General features: G+C 40.6%; 1 protein-coding gene across 5 annotated transcripts in view; it reads right to left on the reverse strand.

Annotated features, from left to right (window-relative positions):
• The window catches only part of KIAA0319L (KIAA0319 like), an 89,958-nt gene that overhangs the window by 47,734 nt on the left and 15,335 nt on the right, over positions 1-26,889 (reverse strand). For all 5 annotated transcript variants that reach the window (XM_081818063.1, XM_081818064.1, XM_081818062.1 and 2 more), the window contains exon 3: positions 11,371-11,900. In XM_081818063.1, coding sequence (XP_081674189.1) covers positions 11,371-11,900 — 530 coding nt within the window. The remainder of the gene's footprint in view (positions 1-11,370; positions 11,901-26,889) is intronic.

Genomic DNA, 26,889 nt, shown 5'->3' on the forward strand with positions numbered 1-26,889 from the left:
ATCTCAGGAAACAAACTGAGGGTTGCTGGAGTGGTGGGGAGTGGGAGGGATGGGGTGGCTGGGTGATAGACATTGGGGAGGGTTATGGTGAGCACTGTGAATTGTGTTAAGACTGTTGAATCACAGACCTGTACCTCTGAAACAAATAATACATTATATGTTAAAAAAAAAAAAAGAAGATAGTAGGAAGGGAAAAATGAAGGGGGGGAAATTGGAGGGGGAGACGAACCATGAGAGACTATGGACTCTGAGAAACAAACTGAGGGTTCTAGAGGGGAGGGGGGTGGGGGGATGGGTTAGCTGATGATGGGTATTAAAGAGGGCACGTACTGAATGGAGCACTGGGTGTTATACACAAACAATGAATCATGGAACACTACATCAAAAACTAATGATGTAATGTATGGTGATTAACATAATAAAATTTAAAATAAAATAAAATAAAATGAAAATTTCCTGCAAAGAACCCCATGTCCAGATAGCTTCACTGGGGAATTATACTGAATATTTAAGGAATAAATAGTACCAATTCTACACAAACTTTTCCAGAAAATGAAAGAAGAGTAAAAACTTCTCAGCTCATTTTATAAGGCCAGCATTACTTTGATGTTAAAATCACAGGCTAATATCACTCATGAACACAGATTCAAAATTCGTAATAAAATTTTAGTAAATCGGGGCACCTGAGTGGCTCAGTCGGTTAAGCATCTGCCTTCCGCTCAGGTCATGGGATCGAGCCCCGCATCAGGCTCTCTGCTCAGTGGAGAGCCTGCTTCTCCCTCTGCCTGCCACTCTGCCTATCTGTGCTCTCTCTCTATCTCTCTGTCAAATAAATAAATAAAATCTTTAAAAAAATTTTTTTCGGGCGCCTGGGTGGCTCAGTTGGTTAAGCGACTGCCTTCGGCTCAGGTCATGATCCTGGAGTCCCGGGATCGAGTCCCACATCGGGCTCCCTGCTCGGCAGGGAGTCTGCTTCTCCCTCTCCCGCTCCCCCCTCTTGTGCTCTCTCTCTCTCTCACTCTCTGTCTCAAATAAATAAATAAAATATTTAAAAAAAAAATTTTTTTCATAAATCAAATATAACAATATATAGAAAGGATAATATACCATGACTCAGTGTGGTTTATCTCAGGAATACAAGGTAATTTAACACTCAAAATCAATCAAGTTAGTCACCATGTTAACATACTGAAAACAAAAACCTATAGGATGTAAAAAAAAAAAAAAGCATTTGACAAAATCCAGCATTTATTCCTGATATAAATTCACATCAACTAGGAACAGAAAAGTATACTTTCACCACTTTTATTCAACATTGTAGTAGACGTTCTAGCCAGTGCAATAAGCAAGAAAGAAATAACAGGCATCCACACTGGAAAAGAAGAAGTAAAATGGTCTTTATTCACAGACAACGTGATTTTAAATAGAGAAAATCTAATGGAATCTACAAAAAAAGCTACTGCAATGAATAAGTGAATTTAGCAAGGTTTCAGGATACAGGATCAATATACAAAAAGTAACTGTATTTATATACACTAGCAACAAATAGAAACTGAATTTTTTTTTAAACCGCTTCTTTTGGCGGGCATTTTAAAAACTGAATTTTTATTTATTTTAACATTTTTAAAAAGATTTTATTTATTTGTCAGAGAGAGCGCACAAGCATGGGGAGTGGCAGGTAGAGGGAGAAGCAGGCTCCTGCTGAGCAAGGAGCCCGATGCGGGACTCAATCCCAGAACCCTGGGATCATGACCTGAGCCAAAGGCAGACACCTAACCAACTGAGCCACCCAGGCGTCCCATAAAAACTGAATTTTTAAAACGCCAATTATAATAGCACCAAAAATATGAAATACTGAGGGATAAATGTGACAAAATATGTGCCAGATCTGTAGCCTGAAAAGTACAACACATTGCTGAGAAAAATTAAGGATGATGTAAATAAAAGGAAAGATATACTGTATTCACGGATCAGTAGACTCACTATTATTATTAGGCTATCAATTCTCCCCAAATTGAGCTACAGCACATAGTCCCAATCAAAATCCCAGAAGGCTTTTTAAAAATAAATTGACAAGATGACTCTAAAATTTATATGGAAATATAAAGGACCTAGAATAGCCACAAAATGTCTGATAACAAAGAACAAAGTTGTAAGATTTACATCATCTGAATTAAAGACTTATTACAAAGTTATCATTATGGGGGCACCTGGGTGGCTCAGTTGGTTAAGTGGCTGCTTTCAGCTCAGGTCATGATCCCAGGGTCCTGGAATCGAGCCCCATGTTGGGCTCCCTGCTCGGTGGGGAGCCTGCTTCTTCCTCTCCCTCTGCCATTCCCCCTGCTTGTGCCTATTCTCTCTCTCTCTCTCAAATAAATAAAATTTTTACCAAAAAAAACCAAAAAAAACAAAGCTATCATTATCAAGACAGTGTAGTGTTAGGGCGCCTGCTGGCTCAGTTGGTAGAGTATACGACTTTTGATCTATGGGTCTGAGTTCAAACCCCACACTGGGCTTAGAGTTTGCTCAAAAGAAAAAAAAAAAAAAAAAGACAGTGTAGTGTGTTGATACAGACAATATATCAATATAAACAAAACGATGGAAACAAATAGAGTCCAGAAATAGATTCATACACATACGGTAAACTGATTTTCAATAAAGGTGAAAAGCAATTCAGTGGAGAAAGCATAGAAAAAATATGGCACTAGCACAACTGGATATTCATATGGCAAAAAACAAAACAAAACCCTTCCATCCATAGCTCCCACCATGTACAAAAACATTCTGGACCTAAATTAAAAAACTTAAAACTATAAAACTTTTAGAAGAAAAGTTAGGAGAAAATCTTTCTAAAATACAATACCAAAAGCATGATCTATAAAGAAAAAAATTGATAAAACTGTCTGGACACCATCAAAATTAACATCTGCTTTTCAAAAGACACTGCCAAGAGAATGAAAAGACAAGCCACAGATTGAGAGAATATTTACAAATCAAATAGTTGATAAATGACTTATATGCAAAATATATATGTAAGAGGATAACCCAGTTTTTTTAAATGGGGAAAAATATAAACAGACACTTTACCAAAAAATATATGAAAGGCAAATAAGCACATGAAAAGATGTTCCACATCATTAGTCATGAAGAAAATGCAAAGAAAAACCACAATGAGCTACTATTACACACCTATTAAAATGTCCCAAACTAGACTCACCATACAAAGTTTTGGTGAGAATGTGGAACACCTAGAACTTTCATAGGTTACTAATGGGAATGTAAAATGGTACAACTGTTTGGAAAAAACAGTTTGGAGGTTTCTTATAATATTAAATGTATACCTACAATATGACCCAGCCATTCCACTCCCAGGTATCCAAGAGAAATTAAAGTATATCCCCATACAAAAACTTTTACCTAGACATTTCTAACAGTTTTATATGTAGCCAAAAATCCAGAAACAATCCAAACATCCATCAACAGGTGAATAGATAAATGATATATCCATACAGTGGAATACTATTCAGCAATAAAAGGGAACCAACTACATACTACGTAGTATGTGACACACACTACAACAAAGATGAACATCAAAACATTATGTTAAGTGAAAGAAGCCAGACTCAAAAGACTATGTATTACCTAGTTCCATTTATATGAAAAGTCCAGACAAGGCAAATTTACAGACAGAGCCCATTAGAGGATACCTGGAGCTGGGAGTGAGAGTAGGGATGGCACAAGGGAAGTTTGGGGTGATAGAAATGTTAACAAACTGGATTGTGGGGATAATACACAACTCTATACTTAATAAAATCACTGAATTGTATGCTTAAAAGGAGTGAGTTTTGGGGCGCCTGGGTGGCTCAGTCATTGGACGTCTGCCTTCAGCTCAGGTCATGATTCCAGGTCCTGGGATCGGGCCCCGCATCGGGCTCCCTGCTCCACGGGAAGCCTGCTTCTCCCTCTCCCACTCCCCCTGTTTGTATCCCCTCTCTCGCTGTGTCTCTCTCTGTCAAATAAATAAAAAAATCTTAAAAAAAAAAAGGAGTGAGTTTTATGGTATAGAAATTATACCTCAATAGAGCTGTTAAAAAGAAGAGTACATAATGTATGATTCCATTTATTTAAAAATTCTAGAAAATCTATAATAAGCTAAAGCAGATTAGTGGTTGCCTAGGGATAAGGGAGGGAGTAGGAAGGACAGATTATAAAGGGACAGGAGGAAACTCTGGGGGTAATGGATATGCTCATTAACTTTTTTTGTGGTGAGGGTTTTATGGGTACATACATGTTAAAACACATCAAATTGTACACTTTAAACATGTACATACAGTTTATGATATGTCAATTACACTTCAATAAAGCAGTTTTTTTAGAAGTATGGTCTCCATAGAAGAGCAAGCATTCGGTGTGGCTGGAGTGGAAAGCAGAGGGAGTAACAAAAGAGCCGTTCATACAACCAAAAATGCATTTTTAATGGTTGCACAATCCCCACTTTCCCCTTATTAGACAAACTGCTTCCATTTTTTAATTAAATAAATAGCATCTCATCATTGTGTGTGAAGCTCTTTATTTAGGAATTGCTGCTTTAGAATAGATTCCCAGAAATAGAAGAAGAGTATAAATATTTTTAAGCAAGGCAGGCAGATTTTTATTTTTAAAGAAAAAATTTGGGGCGCCTGGGTGGCTCGGTCAGTTAAGCGTCTGCCTTCGGCTCAGGTCATGATCCCAGGGTCCTGGGATCAAGCCCCACGTTGGGCTCTCTACTCAGTGGGGAGCCTGCTTCTCCCTCTCCCACTCCCTCTACTTGTGCTCGCTCTGTCAAATAAATAAATAAAATCTTCTATAAAAATTTATTATTTATTATTATTATTAATTTTTAAAGAAGCAGGAAGAGGAGATATGGAGCAAACGATTTTACTTCAGAAACTACAAAGTAATAATGAAAATTTGTAGAGGATGATATAAAGTTGAAACCTGGGTGAGATTTCCTTGGGCCATTTTTTCTGACACTTGACAGAAATCATAACCGACCTAATTCCGAACTAACCATAAGTCATATAATCATGCCTCAGGTGTCTACACCTGTTTCATCTTCAAAGCAGCTTTATTCAGAATGATGCAAGGCTTCTATACACATTGTCTTTCTCCATCTCGCCATTTCTCCCTCCCTCCTTCTCCCGCTTCTTCCTTCTCCCTTCCTCCCAGCCCCACTTGGGGCTACACTCTCCTAATCAAGCAAGCCAACCCCGTGATTAACACCATAATTCAAGATGACCCGAAAAACCTCCATCACAAGCTACCGTTTTGAGAATCAGGAGCCTACAGGGCCCACACAGGATGTTCACACTTATCAGGGTCATATCATCATAGTCCAGGTAGGGGGCCCTCCTTGGTAATACACATGCTACCCAGGTGACTACTTAATACTAAAGAATGGTTCACAAAAACTGGACTTTCAACACATTTTGATTTGAGACACAACTGTATTAAAATAAAACAAAAACTACCATTGTCATTAACAAAAATCCTACTACAGTAAAAACAGTGTCTTCCTGCACCAGCAAAGCCAGTGGGGTTTAAAGACACATCCCAACCAGTTCTCAGCAACTGAAGCTGAGGATGGACAACAGGACAGGGTTTATCTTTGTTAGTTACAAAGTTATGTCTCCTCATAGTCTCCTTGCAGAAATTAAGGCCACCCTGAAGTCAGAAAGGTGGAGGGATGACAGGAGTGTTAGCTAAGAGATAGCTGGTTCTGAGACTTCGTTCCAACATGGCTCAAGTTGTGCCAGCTAGCAAGGCTCTGTTAACCAATCCACACCAAAACCTTCATCACCTCTTGCTTCTTAAGTTAGCAAAGTAGCCAACAAACACATTTTCAAATTCATTTCCCACAGTAAAAGCCAGATAAACAGATAAAAGAACCAGAATACGTAGGAGATTAGAGCAGAAAGTGAGCAGTTATGGGGGGAAAAGTAAGGAAAAGGTATTATAGTTCAGGCACTAATAACTGTAAGAAAGGAACAGTACAATTGCAGGGATTTCTGCACACCCACACACAACAAGGATGCAGGCTGCCCAGTTTTTCTCTTGATGCAATAAGCCAGTCATGTAAGGTTAGAATGGGGGAGTGGAGGGTTGGGGTGGTTTTGGAATTGCAAAAGGTCCATAATACCTGCTCTTAGATACAATATATGTATGTTTCCAAAGGAATGAAGAATGCTACTGATAACCCAATGCCTTTGCAGGATTGCAGGCCTCTCAGGCAAAACAAGAGCAATTTAGGGTATGATTTCTTACCACTTTGGATGCAGAGTAGCTTGACCTACCTTAGTGCAAACAGTACAAACTAAAAACTAGTACTGCTAGCCAGCCATCCCTCATTAGAAAGAGATCTGCAGTGTATACACTTCTTTCTCTCTCCCTAGCGCATTAAGCAGAAATTTGAACTGCAAGTGCTCTCCTAAAAGAAATGCCTACCAGTTCATTATTCTGAATGCACAAGGTGGTTCTACCACTCTTACAGAGTTATCCATGGCCTTCAGGATAAGAATCAAGCTCCTAAAAGTGGCATATAAAGTCAAACGTAATTTGTCTGGAACTGAAGACTTCACTTTGCCCTATTTTTTAACAGTGCTTGCAGTTCTCAGCAAGTGATGCCAATCTACATAATGCCTCAGTGCAACACTGCACAAAGGCCCCCTCCCATTCCTGGGGCTCATAATTCAAGTTCAATGTTCCTCCCCCCATGTCTACCCACTCTCCCTGTTAGACCATAAAACTCCAGATCCTGTTCACTAGTAGCAATTTATTGCCACTGTCCACTGCAGGTGAACAAGAAGAAAAAGAATTCCCCAGGCAACACAACCCCAGGATCCTCCTTCCAGGGTACACCTGAATTCTCTAAGCCCCAAATTTGAGTTACCACCGTCTTCCAGGACACTGTCAGGCCTACATAAACCATATTTCTCATTTGACTGGTCTATTTCTCATTTTACTGCTCACGATTATCTGGAAGTGTGCTGGAACTGGCTCATCTGAGCTGGCTGTGCCCATGTCTCCCAACTCTCTATTCAGTGATTCATGTTGGCAGCTCCAAACTGATCACGGTGGTTTTATTTACACCATGGGAACTGGCAACATCTACAACTCAGGACTTGTTTTGTTTTTGTTTGGTGGGGGGAGGGAATACCCAATTGTTAAACATTTACTACACCACAATATTTTCCCTAAATGACTTATACTTCCTCTCTGTGAGACCTAACTTCCTTTTCTTTCTCACCCAAAATTCCATTGAATCACCTAGAATTTCTCTTCCATGATCAAAAATCACCTAGATGCTCAGTCATTTCATGTTTTGTTGCCTACACCTCCTGCAGAACAGGCTACCGAATTTACAAGGTACAGTGCAAAATGAAAATGTGGGGTCCCTTGTTCAAAAAGTATTAAGAATTTCAAGACAATGGGAGCACATGGGTGGCTCAGTCGGTTAAACGTCTGCCTTCAGCTCAGGTCATGATCCCGGGTCCTGGGATCGAGTCCTGCATCAGGCTCCCTGCTCAGCAGAGAGCCCACTTCTCCCTCTGCCCCTCACCCTGCTCATGCTCGCTCTCTCCCTCTCAAATAATAAATTTTTAAAAATCTTAAAAAAAAAAAAAAAGGATTTTAAGACAATAACAGCAGAGCATTAAACCAGGAACAGGGCCTTTCTAAGTGTCCGGACTTGTATAGCTACACAGGTCCCATGCCCATAAAGTGGTCCCTGACCCCCTATTCTTAACTGTGAGCGTGCCCTTCCCTGAGGATATTATTTCCCATGTAGCTCTGCAATCTGAGGGCTCCTTACTCTCCCATAATTCACGATTGAAGGTGGGTTTGTATTTTATTTGCTCCCCTCCCCAATGCCCTTTGCAGACCATTCCTCTTCTAGCTTTTCTATAAAACCTCTCCCCTCTGCCATCTTGATGCACTTCAGCTCTCACCACAGCTGGCCTCCTCCCCACTGCCTCAATCCTCCTCCTACTTTGATGAGGGCTTTGACATCTGGCTCTCAAAACTCCTCTTTACCCCAAGTCCCTGCCTAAAGAGTAATAGGGTTAAGCAGACAGACTTTGGATAGAATCAGAATGCCTGGGTTCAAGTCCTGGTACTACCATATACTAGCTATTGCTGCCTTGGCCATGCTCCTTAACCTCTTTTTTCCTGAGTTTCCTCGTTTATAAAATAGAGATGGTTAATAGTACTTCACAGGATTTCTTGTATAGATTAAGAGTTAAAACATGTCAAGGGTTCAGAACAGTACCTGGCACATAGTGAGTGCTCACTCAGTAAACATTAGCTATTGCTATCATCATCATCATCCTTAATGTCTAGCTCCGTGTCTACATGGATAACTCATGTAACATGTTATTTTGAGCTTCCTGAGTTCTTTGAGCTCCTTGTCTCCAATTAATTCCTACTCTACTCTGCCTCAGCAACCCTCTTCCATAGCTACACCTAGCTCCTATAATCACCAGAACTTCTCCACCTCCAAAATCTTAAATTCAAATATCCCATCCCCTGATGACTACTTCCAGTCTTCCAGAGCACACATTTAAATTGTACCCCCTATATCTGCCTCCCATGATGGAAACCTCTGAATGCCAAACTCTATCATATCTCTGTCAGACCCTCCCACATCTGCCTCTTCTTATAGTCTCTCCTTAATCCACTCTCTTGACAATAACTTCCAATTTCCACACCCCAATTTCTTCCTGCACAAGACTGGCAAAGTTTCAACCTTGGGTAAATCAAACTATCAGCCTTTTCTTGACAGGGTTGCCAAGAGCTACTGCGGAGACTCATGCGACTGCAGAGATAGGTACCACTGTTATAAATTCGTAATTTCCTTTGTCAGTGCTACCACCAATCTATTTCCTTACTTGCTTGGCCGTCTCCTACCCTTCACAATGGCTGTTTCAGATCTTTATCACTCTCTCCAAACCTGATTTTCCTGCCCTACCTACCCGTGCCCCCTCCACCTATCTCTGCTTCTACTCTCAGGAAATGATCTACCCCACTTCAGAAGAACAGGCATGTGACTAGAACCACCACAATTCCCTCCTACTAAACTATAAACCCACCTTAGCTACATATTCACCCATCTCTCCTTTCCTATCACGATGAAGATGTCTCTCCTCCTGCTTAAGGCTAATGATCCTCTGCGCTGGATTCTAACCCACTTGCCCTGGAAGGCAGTGGTTCTCAATGTGTGCTTCTCAGACCAGCAGCACTGGCACTCCAGAACCGTGTTGTAAATGCAAATTCTCAGGCCCTACTCTAGACCTACTAAATTAGAAACTCTGGAATTGGGGCCCAGCAATCTGTTTATAACAAGGCCTCCAGGTGATTCTGATGGATGCTGAAGTTTGAGAACCACTGCTCTAAGGAATGATTTGTTTATCCCCTTCCCCATATCTTCAAACCCTTTCTTTAGGGCAATGGTTCCCTTGCCTGAAGAGCCTCCTATCTGATTCCTCCACATACATTCTTGCCCCTCTCCAATCTATTCACCACACAGCAACATATCTGATCAAGTTATGCTTAAAATTCTTTAATGACTTCTCACTGATCTGAAGATAAAAACCAGTATCTTAAGAAGGCCTCAAGGCTCTCCACAGCTCACAAGCCTCCTCTTTCACCTCTGGCTCACTTTGTTCAATAAGACCAGCCTCTCTCAACTTCCTGATCTTGCCATGCTCTACGGGACCCAACAAACCTTGAAATTGTTTTCTCTTTGCCTAAAACACTCTGCTTGCCTCTTTTCCAAACTCTTTCTATGTCAAGTCTCAACTTACACTTTCTTTACTTAGGGTAAATCTTACCCCTTATTCTCAATTAGGTCCCTTTTGGATGCTCTGATAGAACTCTGCACTTATCCTCTCAAATCCACATCAAACTTATAATTATTTAATTATTATAAATGTATTGTCTGCTTTTTGCCAGAGCATAAGCTCTGCTGGGGCAGAAATCATGTCTCTCTTGTTTACTATAATATCCCTAGTGCCTAGGGGCACCTGGGTGGCTCAGTCAGTTGGCCGATATTTATTGCACATTTACTATGTGCAAGGTATTATACTAAGCTAAGCACTAGGGATATTTTTTTTTAAGATTTTTTAATTTTGTGTACATAACTCTACTAATGCAATAATTACACACTTGTGTCTGAGTCTCCATTAGACTGTCAACTCCCTGAGGGCATGGACCACATCTTGTTCACCTTTGTATCTCCAGGGCTTAGAAAAGGACCTCATGTTGACAACAGATGTCTAAATGTTTATGGGCATATTAAATCTAAGACTGTATCTCTAATTTTGCACTGAAAGGTTTTTTCCTAATACTAAATCTGGGGTCCAAAAAATAAAATAAAATAAAATAAAATAAAATAAAATAAAATAAAATAAAATTCTCAAAAAAAAATATTAAATCTGGGTTCCAATTCTAGGTTTGTTATTCATTAGCTGCACAAACTGTTTAACCTCTTTGGACCTCGGTTTCCTCACTAGGGAAATGGGGCTGATAATACCAACTTGGAAATACTGCTATGGAAATTAAGCAAAATGACACTGAACAACAATTAGCACACATAGTGCCTGGCATGTAGTAGCATCCCTCCTCTGGCTTCAACTTGATAGAGACAACTAGGACAAAACAAATACAAAAATAAGTCACAGCAATCAAGGGAGGCTGAGCACAGAGTGAGTCACTCCTTTTAATCATTTGCCTAGGAAGATCCACAATGAAGAAACAAAATAAGCAGAATAAACTCTACTGGTGGTATCCCCCTTGGCATATAAAGCTTGGTAAGGACTCACCCCAGAGACCTCTTGGCTGATGGCCACATCTGGCTCCCTAGCCCAGTAGGTCAGGTCTTAGTCTGTGGTGCCAGGAATGGCTACCTCGACTGGAATAGAAACTACCCCATAAGGACTATGTTTACACGTGGGAGATGAGGAAGAGGGAGGACAGCTTGAATGCAACTACATCTATCCAGTGTTTTGCAATCTGGCAGAAAATACTGCGGAATTGTTGGTGAAGACAGACACCACACAACTGCACTTACCTGTAGTCTAAGAACCACCTTAGACTAGATAATGAGCAGACTTCTGCTTTTACCAAAACAATGGTCAGACTTGCAGGCAGTGAACGTCTCTGAGGTCCAATTATGCTTGTACATCTGGGCAGCACCCAGAAAGATGACACCAGGCAGCTTTATACATACACTCCTCAGCATTGAGTGCTGCCCACAAGCACCAACTTCACTGCTCATGTGTGCCAAATGTAAAAGCAGATTTAAGTTTCTCTGTTCCTTATTTATAATGTGCTTACCTCTGCGGAACCACTGGTATTCAGATAACCTACTTCCTTGGAGTCATTCATTTCAGAATGCTGTGTCACCATATGTGTAGTTACTTCTTCGCTGGGACTATCTCTCTTCCAAAGCTTCCTGGTTAAGCTCTGATGGTCCCTGGAAGATACAGTGGGTCTGAGTGGAGCTCTGGGTGGACTCTGTCTCCTCCAAGATGTCCTGCTCCAACCTAGACCCAGAATATATGGTACATCATCTTCAGGTGGAAAGCCCAAATCATCTGTAGTTTGGAATTTTTTAAAAAATACCAGCATGGAATTGGAAGAGTCTGTCCTAAAAGTGCGGCAGCTCTGGGGCCTGCTGCAATCTGTCTGAATGCACATCCCTTCTAACCACCAAAAGGCATGGCACGCAGGGTCCTGGCAGCAGGCAGCCCAACACAACTGGAGAGAGGGGGTTCCTTCAAGAAGCCGGAGGTGATTTTCTCCCCCAGATCTCAGGCCAACTCCAAATTCTGTCTTCGCCTGCTGGCACCTGCTCTCACTGGCATCTAAAAACAAGGAATGAAAACATTTTAAGATGTAATAAAAACAGACTACTGCTCTGTAAAGAGCCCTGAACACCAACATTTAAGGCTATTTTGAAGAGTGGTTTTTAAGAGGGTGGGAAAGCTGTCTAGTAAGTGGAACAGAAGAAGCAAAATAGAGTGTTTTTTGGCTCAGGATACTTTAGCTTATAGAAGTACTGCTCCCACGGTTCATCACTGGTTCCCCTTCTCAATGAGTCCGTTCCACACAGACCTTTGATACAGAACTCCAGTTCATGAAACAGAAAAAACAAAACAGCTATTCTGGTAGAAGCGTATGGAGGGATGGGGGGAGTCCCACCACTTGACCTTCCACTCACATCCTGGCATTTCTCAGGGAGTGTGACCACTATGGGACCAGAAGAACAGGTAGCAAAACTGGATGGAATAACTACCCCGCCCCCACCCCCGAACTGGCAGCAACACAAACTGAGTACTCTTAACCTCTTCCAGGCTAAAGGTTCATCCGTTTTCTAACCAACTGTTTGCCAGAGTCAGGCAGTTTTGCACATCATGGTATCAGCCAGAGCAGTAGTCAGATTACCAAGGAGTTTAATCATGAGCTGGATTCTGCTAGAATGAACTTCCTACTGACAAGCCATGTCATGATAAGAAATAAAGGAACAGAAGTACAATAGTGACCTACTGTGGTTAACATAAATAACATGGTCCAAAATTCTAGCTAATGTTGCTTCTGGATAAACTCTTGGGCTATTGAATTACTTCAGGCATGGCATTAACTTTCCTGAAGTATTACCTCACTTCTGTTTTCTTAGATGTAGAAAAGTCAAAGCATGTTCTAAATGAAAGCTGTTATACAGAGTTCATTTTAAGGTCTTAGTTATAGAGGTATCTGCACCCAACTATGGTCAGGGTTATACAGGGTCAGGACCAGGGTGAGGCAAGATAGGTGCCTCAGGCACAAAATTTAAGGAGGTGCACACTCTCAGAGTCATGCAAGTATAGAGTTGGCTTACCCAAACTTGAGAGCGAGTGCCTCCTTAAATTTTGTGCCCTAGCTGTTCTTTCTTCACCCTAGCCCTGGCCCTGGGGTTAGAACATAAAATATGTTTTAAAATTACATACAGAAAATATGCAGTAGAATCAAAACACCGAGGACATGGATAATCATGTCTGCATGTACACAGAACTGAAAGGGGGCTCTGACTAACCAAAGCAACAATGTGATAATCAGTGAAAGCCAACCTGACTCCCAGGAAATATTTATAAAATGTCCAGCAGACTAAATGTGGACACCAGTCAAATGAGAGAGAAGAGGAAAATAAAGGCAGGCTTCTGGATTACTGAGCAGGGGCTGTGGAAGCCAATCTGCCATTGTTCATTAAAAGAAAAGAGAGAGACATTGGCACAGACCTAACATCAGACAAGGCAATTTAGAAACCTAGAAAAAATAGAACTTCCTTAAGAAAAATGAAGAAATAGCAACTACGAAAAAAAAAATGAAGCTACCAAGAGCTACAGAAATACCCCTCATATCCTCATCCACCTTCCTACACAGTAACCAATGGTATGAATCTTGGTAACAGCTGAGTATACAGACTGTGTTGAAATCAATAAATGGTTACATCAGTGACTACTGTCAGCCACCTTTACATCAACTTTCCATCATTCTTCGCAGAATAATTCTCTCACATTTAACATAGTGAAGAGGTCCACACAGATGAAAATAACCTGCACCTTTCTGTAAGCCACTATTTTATTTGATTTTTAAAATGTACTGTGACATCCACTTTTGCCCCTGCAGAAGAAATTGCCATAGGACTTGCCCTCCCACCATGAGCAACTAGAAAACTAGACTATATGAAACAATTGTTTTTAGACAATGAACAACAGGTGGTCTAGGACTGTGATCCCAAAGAGGAAGGAAACAAACAGGTAAGCCCTATGACCACCCTGGCTTTCTGTATGGAAGCGTGCTCCAGACAGTGGCACAGGGAAGGAGAGCCCAAGCAGACTAGGGCAGACTTGCTGAGTTGAGGAAACAGAGTTTAAGGTGACTATGATACCTAGAATTTTGGAATAAACAACCAGAAAGGAGGAAGCGACACAGAGAAAGAGCTCCCATTATCTGGATAATGGTCCCTTTCAATCTTTGACTGAATACTAATTTACCCCAAGTATAGGTTGAGACGACATGAGGGAAATTAGAAAATATTTTGAACTGAATGAAAATGAAAACATAACATATAAAAATTCATGGGATGCAGTTAAAATCAGTGTTTAGAGGGGCATTTATAGGTTTAAATGCTTATTTTAGAAAATAAAAAAAGTCTAAAATCAATGACCTAGAGAGACACACAGGGAGAAGGCCATGTGATGACAGAGGCAGAGACTGGAGCAACACAGCTATAAGCCAAAGAACACCAACGACTGACAGTGACCATCAGATACTAAGAAGAGTCAAGGAAGTGTTCTACCCAGAGTCTCAGAAGGTACCAACCCTTTATTTTGGACTTCTAGACTCCGGAACCATTGGCTTATCAGGATTTTCTGCCCTTACCTAAGAGAACAGTTAAGGAGACCGAGGGCTCCAAGACTACCAAGAGTACACATCCAGGGATCACTGACATTTAGGCATGCGGCTGTGAGCTCTACCCAGACTGAATGGAGACACCTGGACACATTCAGTGGACATGCACAGGGATGTGATACTGGAAAACCATGGGCATCTGAGGAGATTCTCTTTTTCAAACCAAAATTAACTGCCCAACTGGAGCAAGGGGTAGAGCCCTGGATGGAGGTGTGAAAAGCTCTGTCGGGTGCCTGTACAGTCTAGGAGTACTGGTTTGAAACGAAGGCATCAGTCCTAAAGCAAAATATTTCTGAAGGATCAGCTCCAGAAGAGTGAACATAAGGTGTCATCGTTGATACAGGCCTGGAATGGGAGAACAGAAGTTCCACAGAGAAGCAGCACTGTAATGTGGCAAAATCTTTAAATATAATTCCTCCTTTATTAGCCATCAGAAAAATCTTTTTTTTTTAAAGATTTTATTTATTTATTTATTGGAGAGCGAGCGAGAGAGAAACAGCATGAGAGAGGAGAGGGTCAGAGGGAGAAGCAGTCTCCCCGCTGAGCCAGGAGCCCGATGTGGGGCTCGATCCCAGGACTCTGGGATCATGACCTGAGCCGAAGGCAGTCGCTTAACCGACTGAGCCACCCAGGCGCCCAGCCATCAGAAAAATCTTACAGGTGAGATAACCCATTAATGTAAACAATGTGGGATAGCCTTTATGAACAGCTCATTTCCTTTAAATCATCACAAAATTCACATAAGCGAACAACCTTATAGATGTACTCAATGTGGAAATTTCTCAAGAAGGACTCAACAATTACTATCAGAGAATTCATTGTAGAGAGAAACCCCATCAATGCAATGAATATGGAAAAGCTTTCAAAAAGAACTCTATCCTTTTAAGTCATCTGAGAATTCATACCAGTCAGAAACCCTAAATATGTAAAGACTGGGAAAAGCCTTTGCTCAGAACCCAGTCCTTACTCATCATGAGAATACATAGTGGAGAAGAGCCTTTTAAATGTAATGAATGTGGAAAAGCTTTCAGGGATAACTCAATTATGGTGGAACAACATCAGAAACTCCATACTGGTGAGAAACTGTATTGGTGTAATGAACGTGAAAAAGCCTTTAGGAAGAGCTCAACCCTTATTAGTCATCAAAGACACACAGGAGGGGCGCCTACGTGGCTCAGTCCGTTAAGCGACCGAATCCTGATTTCAGCTCAGGTCATGATCTCAGGGTTGTGAGACTGAGCCCCGCATCAGGCTCCACAGTGGAGCCTGCTTAAGATTCTCTCTCTTCCTCTGCCCCTCCCCTGCCTCTAAAAAAAGAATACATATAGGAGAGAAACCCTATCACTGAAATAAATGTGGAGAATCTTTCAGGTATATACTGTTTGCTGGACATCAGAAAACTCACAGTGAAAATAAACCCTGTTGGTGTAAATGACTGTGGGAAAGCCTTTGTGAAGAGCTTATTGGATATGAGAGAATTCACACTGGACAAAAATCCTATCACTGCAAGAACTATAGGAAAGTCTTCAGGCACAGCTCCAGCCTTGCTGAACATCAGAGAATCCATATAGAGGAAAACCTCAAAAATGTAATGAATGTGGGAAGACTTTTCCCAAAGAAAATTCATAACAAAGAGCCACCAAATATAGTTAGTGTGGTAAATCACACAGAAAGAGTTTATTCCTTCGAGCATCAAAGAGAAGACATTCAATAAATTATACATTTAACAAAAATATTCTGTGCACCTCTACGCCAAAGAACTTCTCACCTGTGAAGATTTCATTATAGTATGGTTTGTACTGGTGAAATAATTGAAAAACTTAAATGTCGATCAATAGAGAAATAGTATAGAATACTATGCAGCAACTGAAAACAATGAGGTAGAATTGTATATACAGCAATAGAAACAGCCCCATGAAGGGTGCTGGGGTGGCTCAGTCAGTTAAGCAGCCAGCTTTTGATTTCAGCTCAGGTCATGATCTCAGGGTCCTGAGATCAAGCCCCACATTGGGCTCCACACTCAGCTGGGAGTCTGCTTGAGGATTCTTTCTCTATCTCCCTCTCCCTCTGTCCCTCCCCCACCGGCTCACGTATGCGCATAAGCACTCTCTAATTAAATAAATAAATCTTTTAAAAAGAAAAGAAAAGAAATATCTCCATGATACCTTAAATTAAAAAAAAATCAAGTTGCAGGGGGCGCCTGGGTGGCTCAGTCAGTTAAGCTTCTTCCTTCGGCTCAGGTCCTGATCTCTGGGTCCTGGGATCGAGCCCTGCTTCAGGCTTCCCGCTCAGTGCGGAGTCTGCTTGTCCCTATCCTTCTACCCCTTCCCCCGTTCATGCTCGTTCTCTCTCTCTCCCTCTCTCTCAAATAAATAAATAAAATCTTCTAAAAATTTAAAAAGCAAGTTGTAGAAAATTTATATATGATGGTCTTATTTACATTTTTTAAAACGAAGCTTTTTTTGTTTCTACATATATATTATATACATTCCAAAGGATCTGGAAAAATGAAGGCCATACATTAACAGCCAAAAATATATATATATTTTTAATCAATGATCTATGCTTTCATCATAAAAGCTAGAAAAAGAAGAGTAAATTATACCCAAAATAAGTTGAGAAAGGAAAAAATAAAGATAAGAGTAACCAATGAAACAGAAAACAAAAAGTAGAGAAAATCAATGAGACCAAAATCTGGTTTGAAAGATCAACAAAACTGATAAAGCTCTAGTCAGATTGATGACAGAAAAAAAGACAACAGTCACAAATTAACAATATCAGGAATGAAAGAAGGGATGTCACTACTGATACAATAAACCAGGGGCAGCAAACTATGGCTCAAAGGCCAACTCTAGCTACTGTCTAGTATTGTAAATAAAGTTCTATTGGAATATAGTCACACTCATTTATTTAAATATTCTCCACAGCTGTTATTGCTCCACAATGGCAAAGGTTTTTTTTAAGATTTTATTCATTTGAGAGACAGAGTGAATGAGAGAGAGTACATGAGCAGGGGGAGAGGGAGAAACAGGCTCCCCTGCAGAGCAGGGAGCCCGATGCGGGGCTGGATCCCAGGACCCCAGGTCACAACCTGTGAAGGCAGACACCCAACCAACTGAGCCACCCAGGCACCCCCACAATGGCAGAGGTAAGTAACTGCAAGAGACTTTTATCTTAAGACTCACAAAGCCTAAAATGTTTACTATCTGGCCCTGTAAGAAAGTTTGCCAATCCCTGGTCTAAGAATGTACTTTTGTTCGACTTATTATTAACAAGTGAGTAGAGCCTAAATTTGGATGTTAACTTATAGAAGATTGATAAGTTACAAATGATTTTGATTTTCACAGAGATGCAAATTATTTGTCTAGTAAAAGATAACCTCAAAAGTTTAATTAATAAGGCGCCTTTTCTTCCCACCTAGCTATTATCTTTATTTCTTTATTCATTCATCCATTCAACAAATATTACAGTGCACCTGTTTCATGCTAGGCACTGCTTTGATGGAGCTTAATAATAATTTAGATGGGGAGACAGGTTAAACAGACACAATAATGGGGGTGCCTGGGTGGCTCAGTTGGTTAAGCGACTGCCTTCGGCTCAGGTCATGATCCTGGAGTCCCGGGATCGAGTCCTGCATCGGGCTCCCTGCTCGGCAGGGAGTCTGCTTCTCCCTCTGACCCTCCTCCCTCTCATGCTCTCTGTCTCTCATTCTCTCTCTCTCAAATAAATAAATAAAAATCTTTAAAAAACAAAAAAACAAACAGACACAATAATGAATGTAGGATTGCAAACTAATGTAAGTACTCTGAAGGAAAGAAATTCAGCCTTTATAGAATAAAGGTAGTTAAATTTGGAATTTACTGAACAGATATATTATTGCATACATGACATGCTATCAAAGATGTTCACTGTAGGGGCTCCTGGGTGGCTCAGTCAGTTAAGCATCCAACTCTTGATTTGGGCTCAGGTCATGATCTCGGGGTCGTGATCTCAGGGTTGTGAGATCGAGCCCTGTGTTTGGGCTCCACACTCAGCACCGAGTCTGCTTGAGATTCTCTCCTCTTCATCTGCCCCTCCCCCTACTCACACTCACTTGCTCTCTTGCTCTCTTTCTCAAATAGTAAATAAATAAAATCTTTAAAAAAAAAGATATTCACTATATGTTGTTTGAAATGAAAAAAATATTGGTACTAACTTTTAAACTTCTCAATAGAGAACCGATTAAATAAATTAAAGAAGATCCATGCAGTTACGGGGATGAATAAGGCTACTCTATATAGTACTAGTATGCAGTGATATCCAGGATACACTATGTAGAAAAAGAAAAGTTCAGAGCAGTGTGTCTAGTATGCTACAATTTGTGTGTGGGGGGGAAAGAATATAATGTTTATGCATATATATGCATAGACTATTTTTGGAAGAATATTCAAGAAGTTGGCATGGTTGCCTTTAGTAGGGGAAAGGAGGTAGCTCGAGAGACTGAAGTGAGAGACTTGTTTGTTCACTAAATATACTTTTATACCTTTTGAATTTGTACAATGTACATGTATTATCTTTTGAAAGATAAATTTTAAAAATTTAAATAAACAGAAATGTCAATGGCTTCCCAGGGCTCTTAGAATGATAATCAAAATCCTTAACATAACCTAAGAAGATCCTGTATGATCTAGACCATGTCTACCTTCCTGGCCCCACCATGTAATAGGCTCTCCCTCCGTCATTATGTTCCAACCCACCAGCCTTCTTTCATTCCCCAAATGGACTATGCTCCCTCTCCTAACTGGGCTCTGCGCATGCTGCCCCCTCTATTGGGAACTCTCTTGTCTCCCTTCTTTACCCAGTTAGCTCCACTCATGAGATCTCAGTTCAACCATCATTTCCTTAGAGAAGCCTCCATGCCAAGTCAGGTCTCTCCATTTATACACTCTTTGGGCCTGTTACCCCTTTCCTTTAAAGCAATTACAACAACAACACTTACAAAATTACATTTCTTTGTGTGATCTTCTGCTCAATGTTTTCCCCACAACCACACTGTAAGCTCGAGGATGACAGGTCCATGTCTGTTTTGTTTTTTTTCTCTCTCACTACTGTACCCCCAATTCTGACATGGCACTTGGCACATTACACTGCAGGTGCCCCCAAATATCTTTCTGAATGAATGCACAAACAAAGGCATTTATGCATATGGAGGAAACCAGGTGGCCTGGTATCAGGTGGGTCATACTGAAGACATCCAGGCCGTTGACAAGACTTCAAAAAGAGACGAGGCCCATATGCTATAATAAATGAGGGGGGTGAATAATGGTTGGTAGATGAGTAATGACTAGGGTAGGAAGTGGCATAAACCTCAACGAGCAGAACTTTTTCCATGACACTGGAGGAGTACTGTGCCAGAAGTGACAGTGAGGAGTGATGACGACATCAGTTCCACCTCCAAACTCAGAAGTACATGGGAGATGGAAGAATGAGCAACCATCGCCTGCAGGCTAGAGGGAAAACCATGTTTTTCTCCAAGAGAAACCCAGGTCTCAGAACATTCTATCTAATGTCTTAACTCATAAGTTTGAGTCTAGAGAGGGTTTAATAACTCTATGGATTCTTGTCACAGTTAAAAAGTTGAGAAGGGAGGGGTGGTAAATGTGAGTTGAAAAGCACAAAGTTATACGGGAATGTCAAGTCAGACACACGCAAATCACAACGGTTAAGGCACTTTCTAGCAAGAAAAAAGGAGAGGATGGAAAATTATGATGATGAACTGATGACAGGGTTGCTGCCTATCCATCCTTGATATAAATGGTGAAAGCTTTGAGGCAAATCACAGAGGATATCTGTGGAATTTGGGAGAACAGATTTAGACTCAGGGGAAATGGTGAAGGCAATTTATGGGAATTACAAGGTCAAAGGGAAAGGAGCAAAAAAATTCTAATTCCCTGGTTGTTGCTAGCAGCTCTGGTCAAATCCAGATCTTTGAAAGAAGAGGAGACAAAAGTGGGGGTGGAGGAGGGGTTAGCTATAAGACTGGTTTGCCCTGCAAGGGTCTTTTTCTTCCATAGTTCCATGAAGAATGTCACATAAGCTACACAATTATCTGCTGGTATAAAAGAGAAACATTTTAGAACCCAAACACCCCCTGCTTTGTGAGGTGACCTGGAAGCCTCAGTCAGAGATCTCATCTATTACTCTGGGCAAGAGAGAGCATGTTCAATGGTGGAAGGAACAACCTGGGCATTCACACAGGATGTTTCAGATTCTCCCTACTTCACTTGGACCTCTTGATTGCTATATTCTTAAAATTATTATTAGAGCTTAGTGATGGGTAAGATCTCTGATTCATGTGACTCTTACCTGACAATCTGATCCTCTGTCTTAGCTCAAGGGACTAGAGCCTGGGAGAGGACAAATGGTCAGAAGCACTTATGTCTTGGACAGTGACCAGAAGTAAAAGAAATGTGAAGCATGGGGCAGGTTAAATGGCTACGGCATTGCTAAGAAAATTAATCCCAATAGTTCCCAATAAGGAGAGGAGGTACTGTGATCTCTCAGTTCACATGTTTACTTAATGGGATTTTGACTGACTTATTTTTTTAATTAACTGTATTTAAAAAAAATGTTGCTCCATTTTGTGTTCAATAATAAAAATATGGGGGGAAAACAGTTCTTTCCCATCCATTCAGTGGATCATAATTCTTCTTCTTCGATGGCTAAAAGACACGGGTTCTAGATTCAGCTCTAGGTCTGTCATTTACTATTATTTAACCTTTGAAAAGTAACTTAACCTAAGATTCAATTTTCATTGTTGTTACTCTTGAGAAAAAGAGTTCATCAGAGGAGGAAGCAGAGGAGCATTGGTAGAGTCAATATTGGATTCTAGAAGTAACTTGGATAAAAGGTTAGATGAAAATAAGCTCCAATTTTAGATCAGTTCCTCTCCTGCCCACGCCACCATAGCCTGGCTCTGCTCCCAGGGCCTAAGCAAAAGCAATATTAAATCCTTACAAAAGAGGGCTTACATAGAACCTTAGACTGAAAAACCTTTGGGAAAGTCTGGAACTCACTGTTGGTAGGAGCATGTAGAAAGCTTACCCAGGTGGAGTACAGGAGGGCAGAGCCAATCCCTTTCCTTCTAAAGCCATGACAAAGCAGAGAGTACAGCTCTCCCATATGTATTACCTGGAGGATCCCCAAAACTGGAAGCTCTGGAGCTACCAATGCTTACTTATCATTACCACCTCTCAAAATACAGAATTCTAATAAATCTAGCACAAAATCTAGACCAGGTTTCATAATTCCAAGTAGCAGAGGGGAAAAGTCTGTAGAATATATAAATTATTGCCAGAGGAAATTCATCAAATACTTTCGGAAGCCATGAACAACTCCAGAAACACTGAGAGGCAGTGCTGTTGCCTCTGGCATTTGTAAATCTCACGTAACAAGCCTGACTTTTCCAGCTAATTTGGAAACTGCTCTGGCTGGCAACCAAGAAGGAAGCAGAGACAGAATGCCCATTACCTTAGGAACCATACTGTTAAGGTCACTGGGAATTCATACTTGAACCAAATTCATCAAACTGTATCCCAATGGAAGGGCTAGCATGGTGGGAATGAGAGTAGAGAGAATGCCCTGCCAGTATTATTTCAAAAAAAAACAAAAAAACAAAAAAAAAGCAGTTGGTACAGTCTTCCACTGGGGGGCAAGGGGAACCAAGTTTCTGTGGACAATAATGATTGGTGAGAACATTATACAGGCAAAATTTGCACTTACTTTTAACATTCATTGAAACTAAAATTCTATTCTAGATATCTCACAATTTTGTAATATGGTCAAGAATCCATTCAAGATTTCCTTTGATGGTTATACCTGTAATGAACTATTATCAAGCAGTAAAGCAGCAGCCTTAAATTGGGTGAAGTCAGTGACTGAACTCTGGCTCCACACTGTCTTCCTACAGCTATAACCAAAAGTATGCATTGTCTCAGAAGCAATAGGTCTTGGACAAGATGGCTGCCATATGAAAATGAGACAAGCAGGCATATTATCAATCCCCAAAACAACTCACAGGAGCTGTTCAAATACAAACCACCTCAGGGGGCACCCTCCACCTTCCTTTTGACTGTCAGCATGTCTGTCACCTGCACACCCACTAACAAATACAAAAATGGTTCTAGTGACTCCACACCAGTTCTCTCCCTCGGGGGTTAGCACATTCAGAAAGCAAAGCAGAGGAGGTAACTAAATCCTCTGAAGGGCACAGGCAGGTATTATAAAGTTTGGAAAAAGCCAGGGTAATAACCGGTGCCCTCTCTCCTCTTCAAAAGCGCCAACACTTTTTTCCTCAGCAGCACACAGGTTAGATTGAAAGGTGGCAGTAGCCTCACAAAGCAGCCCTTTGAAAAGAAAATAATTACCATTCATTGCCTTAGCTGTGTGCCTAGCTTTGTTTAGAGCACAGTTTGTTAAATGTTGTGGTGTAGGTGATTTGCTGAAACTAAACTAACTGCTAAATAAGAACCAGTAGGCTTTGTGTCCATATTCTGACTTCTTTCCCTTGACTGTATGTAACATTTCCATTTTTCCCCAAGACCATTCTTATCAAAGACAAACTCCCCATGGAACCAGCTGCCCAACAGATATCTCATAGCCACTATTCACGATAACCCTTGATGGTCTGCTAGATGGAAAACAAGCTTCTAGCTACTTGATCACAAAACCTGAGCCTTGTAGCACTTCTCTGATTAAGAGTATTTCAAAGAGGAGCGCCTGGGTGGCTCAGTTGGTTAAACATCTGCCCTTGGCTCAGATCATGATCCCAGGGTCCTGGGATCGAGTCCCGTATCAGGCTCCTTGCTCAGTGGGGAGCCTGCTTCTCCCTCTGCCTCCCACTCTCCCTGCTTGTGCTCTCTCTCTCTCTCTCTGACAAATAAATAAATAAAATCTTTAAAAAAAAAATTACTCCGAAGAGCAAGTCCCCTCCTGTAAACACTGTCACTAAAGAAGCCTTAAAGGTACTGGATTGTGGCAAATTGCTGAAGAGAAAAACCATAAATCTCTGCAGAAGATGGCAATATTTTCAGGCAAAAAAGAAGGAAAATGTTTTTTTTAATCTACCTACCTAAGGCAGAATACTGATACTTTACAGGTTAAAGGAACTATGAAAACCACCCCCATTTAATCTTGGTTTAATGAAAAAAAATACATCCAGTTTCCAAGGTGAGGATCATACAGAACCTTCTGGAAATCTGAGTTTAAAAAAAAAACAAACATTGTTTCCAAAAGAAAATCCCATATCAAGATCAATACCCTTATTCCATCTCACCCATCTTCTGTCTCCCACCTTATAGGCTGAGGCTGTGGCCCCTGAAATAAGACCACCTGTGTTTGAATCTCTATGCAGCCGACTTAACTAGCTGTGTCATCTTGGGTCATTTTTCTTGGTTTCTTCATGAGTAGAAATAGGAATGATGGTAACAGTATCTAAACTCACGCGGCTATGATAGACATAAAGGAAGGTAAGCTATGCAAAGTACTTAACACAATGCCTATCATGTAGTTAAAGCTCAGTATATATTAGCTGCCATTACTTTTGTTGTTACTATACTTCATTTTAGCACAGGCACCACTTCTTCCAGAAAGTCTTCCTTGAGGAAACCCTTACCCCGAGATTCCTCTCTGCATATCCTCTACCACAGAATTTCTCTCACTGGATCATATTTGTTTGTCTACCTCACATACTCTGCCCTGTTTAAGTGCTGGGGTTGTATCTTGTATCTCTGTATTTGTAGGCTCAGTAAAATGCTTGGCATATAGAAGGCATTCAAAGAATTATTTAATTTTAAACATTTATCCAGTATTTAAATAAATGTATGCAATTTTTTAAACTAACAAAACCTAGCAAAAGATGTCAGCTCCACTACAGAATTACTTGAGTTGTCGTCATTTGAATCAGCTCCTTAATGTTAATTAATTCCCTTGGCTAAAAGGTGGCCAGGACAGGAGAGAAAAGCAAAGTTCCCAGTTCACTAAGAAATGAGAAACGGCTTTCTGAATTAAACCGAAGAGAGCACTGAATGGGAGGTATGAGATGTGCAAAAGAGAAACAGAAGAAAAGCCAAATGGATTAAGAGGAGATTGCTGAATCTAATGTAACCAGCTAGAAAGAGCCTTTCCTGCCTAAACTGAAAAATCCTTTGAAATCACAAAGCAATCTTTACTCATGAAAGGACCAACCAAATTTCCGTTCCCCGAGCTATTTCAGGTCACTCCACTTCACTCAAAGGGAAGACAGGCTTTCACCACAGAACTTTCTGAACAAAGTGACAGTGGAGAATGGTTTCCAGTTCACCTAGACAAATGGCCATCCATCGTGGATGACATCTAGATCCATTCAATTTTCCTTCTTCTGAGCAATGAGAAGGAAAAGATAAAAACTCCCAAGTTTTTGTCACCTAGGTGGAAAAGATGGAAACCAGTCTATCACAATTCTAATGCCTCTAGCTTCTACCTGATACTTTTTAAAAAATCAAAAGTTTGCATTAATTGGATACAGCTGCTATTAAGTTTCAAAGACCTATCTGTTAAGGTTTAGTCCAAAGCCATTTTCACAACCAAGCAGCAAGTGAGAGTATTAATCAAAACACCCGTATAGCTGAAAATAGCTCTTCTGCCATGAAGTCACCAAAAATGATCCAGTCATCAAGGGCTTTATAATATTTAAAGGCAGATTGGAGGCAAATGATTAAACCATTAAATGATTAAACTTTATAATATTTAAAGGCAGATTGGAGGCAAATGATTAAAAAAAAAAAACAACAACCTGTAACTAGGGGGTTATATGGCTGCATATAATATACTCAGAATCTCCTGCTTCACTTTTTCTCCCACCACCTTATGACTAAAAGACTAGAGAATGCTGTCAGCAAGGAGAGCACGCCTCCAAGCCACAGCATGAAGGAACCCACACCTCTCTAAGTAACACTGGCTTTGTACTTCAAAAAGCACAGGTATCAAATGTAACAGATCAACTTCGGCCTATACATAAAAGTGGTTCTAAAAAGACGTTGTTTTTCTATAGAGAAAGCCCATAGGTATGATGTGATGAATCTAGCAGTTCCCTATATGGACCACTTGTAGATGTTATTGTCAAAGCCCTGCAGCTGACTGCTGTCTCTGATTGCAGGGCTGATAAATTATTTGCATTCATCACAGTCATACCAACCTTCTCTGGAAACCCACACAGTGAACCTTGAATCAGAGCACTGCTTTGTTTTTTGGGGGAAGGTTTTAAAAATTTTTTTGCTGGCTGATTTGGTTTTCTAAAGAGAAGGTCATTTAGAGGACCGTGGCAGAGATACGTAAATTAAAAAAAATAGTAGTAAGCTTGAGAGGAAATAAGGAAATAATAGAACAAACCATGAAGTGCTATTTCAGCAGATATGGTCAATAGAGGAAAAGTTTATGTCAATTTATCCACTAAAAATCCCTCTTTTTGGAGAATTATGTAAGTATCATAAAAAAAAAGAAAGAAAAAAGAAAAACACCCTGCAGTGGGCTGAAGTGGGACATGTGAGGACTCAATACAACCAAGCTTCGAATACTTAAATATCTTAAACCACTTTTTGCTTATAGCAAATAAAATGCAGAGCTACAGATGCTTTCTCATCTGTGTGTAAATGAAAGCAAAACTGTGTGAGTAGTTAGTATTCTTAGAATTTTTGAGAGCCAGTTTATTTAAATTAAATCCAAGCCAATCTGTATCTGTACAGAAATAATTTTCTCAGGGCTCTTATTCTCTAGACTTTACAGAGCTGTACATACTCCTCTCCCTACCTCTCCCCCCGAGATAAAGAAAAGAGCTCTGCAGGTTAAAAACCACTTCAAATGAATCTGGGAGAAGGAAGTTCAAAGGGATTAGAATATCACTTGTCTCACCAGCCTGTTATAGAACAGGGTTCAGCTCTTCCCTGCCCAATTCTTTGTGCTCCCATGGCACATCTTGGAATTTATCATGCTTCTTTATGTTTCTATATCTATCTCTGCCTCCATAGTGTGAACTCTCTGATGGCAGGAACTGGGTTTTATTTAGCTGGAGACAGTGTCTGTTGACCTGAATTGTATGTATCTTCAGTATGTACATAACACCTAGATATTATCATTAAGTGATTTGAATTAAGCAATCTAGAGAAGGTATTAAAAATGCAGTAAGCATAGGGGCGCCTGGGTGGCTCAGTTGGTTAAGCGACTGCCTTCGGCTCAGGTCATGATCCCGGAGTCCCTGGATCGAGTCCCGCATCGGGCTCCCTGCTCGGCAGGGAGTCTGCTTCTCCCTCTGACCCTCCTCCCTCTCATGCTCTCTGTCTCTCATTCTCTCTCTCTCAAATAAATAAATAAATAAATCTTTAAAAAAAA

The sequence above is a fragment of the Leptonychotes weddellii genome, chromosome 4 (genome assembly GCF_054177405.1).
Source record: "Leptonychotes weddellii isolate Sample4059 chromosome 4, ASM5417740v2, whole genome shotgun sequence".
Lineage (NCBI taxonomy): Eukaryota > Metazoa > Chordata > Mammalia > Carnivora > Phocidae > Leptonychotes > Leptonychotes weddellii.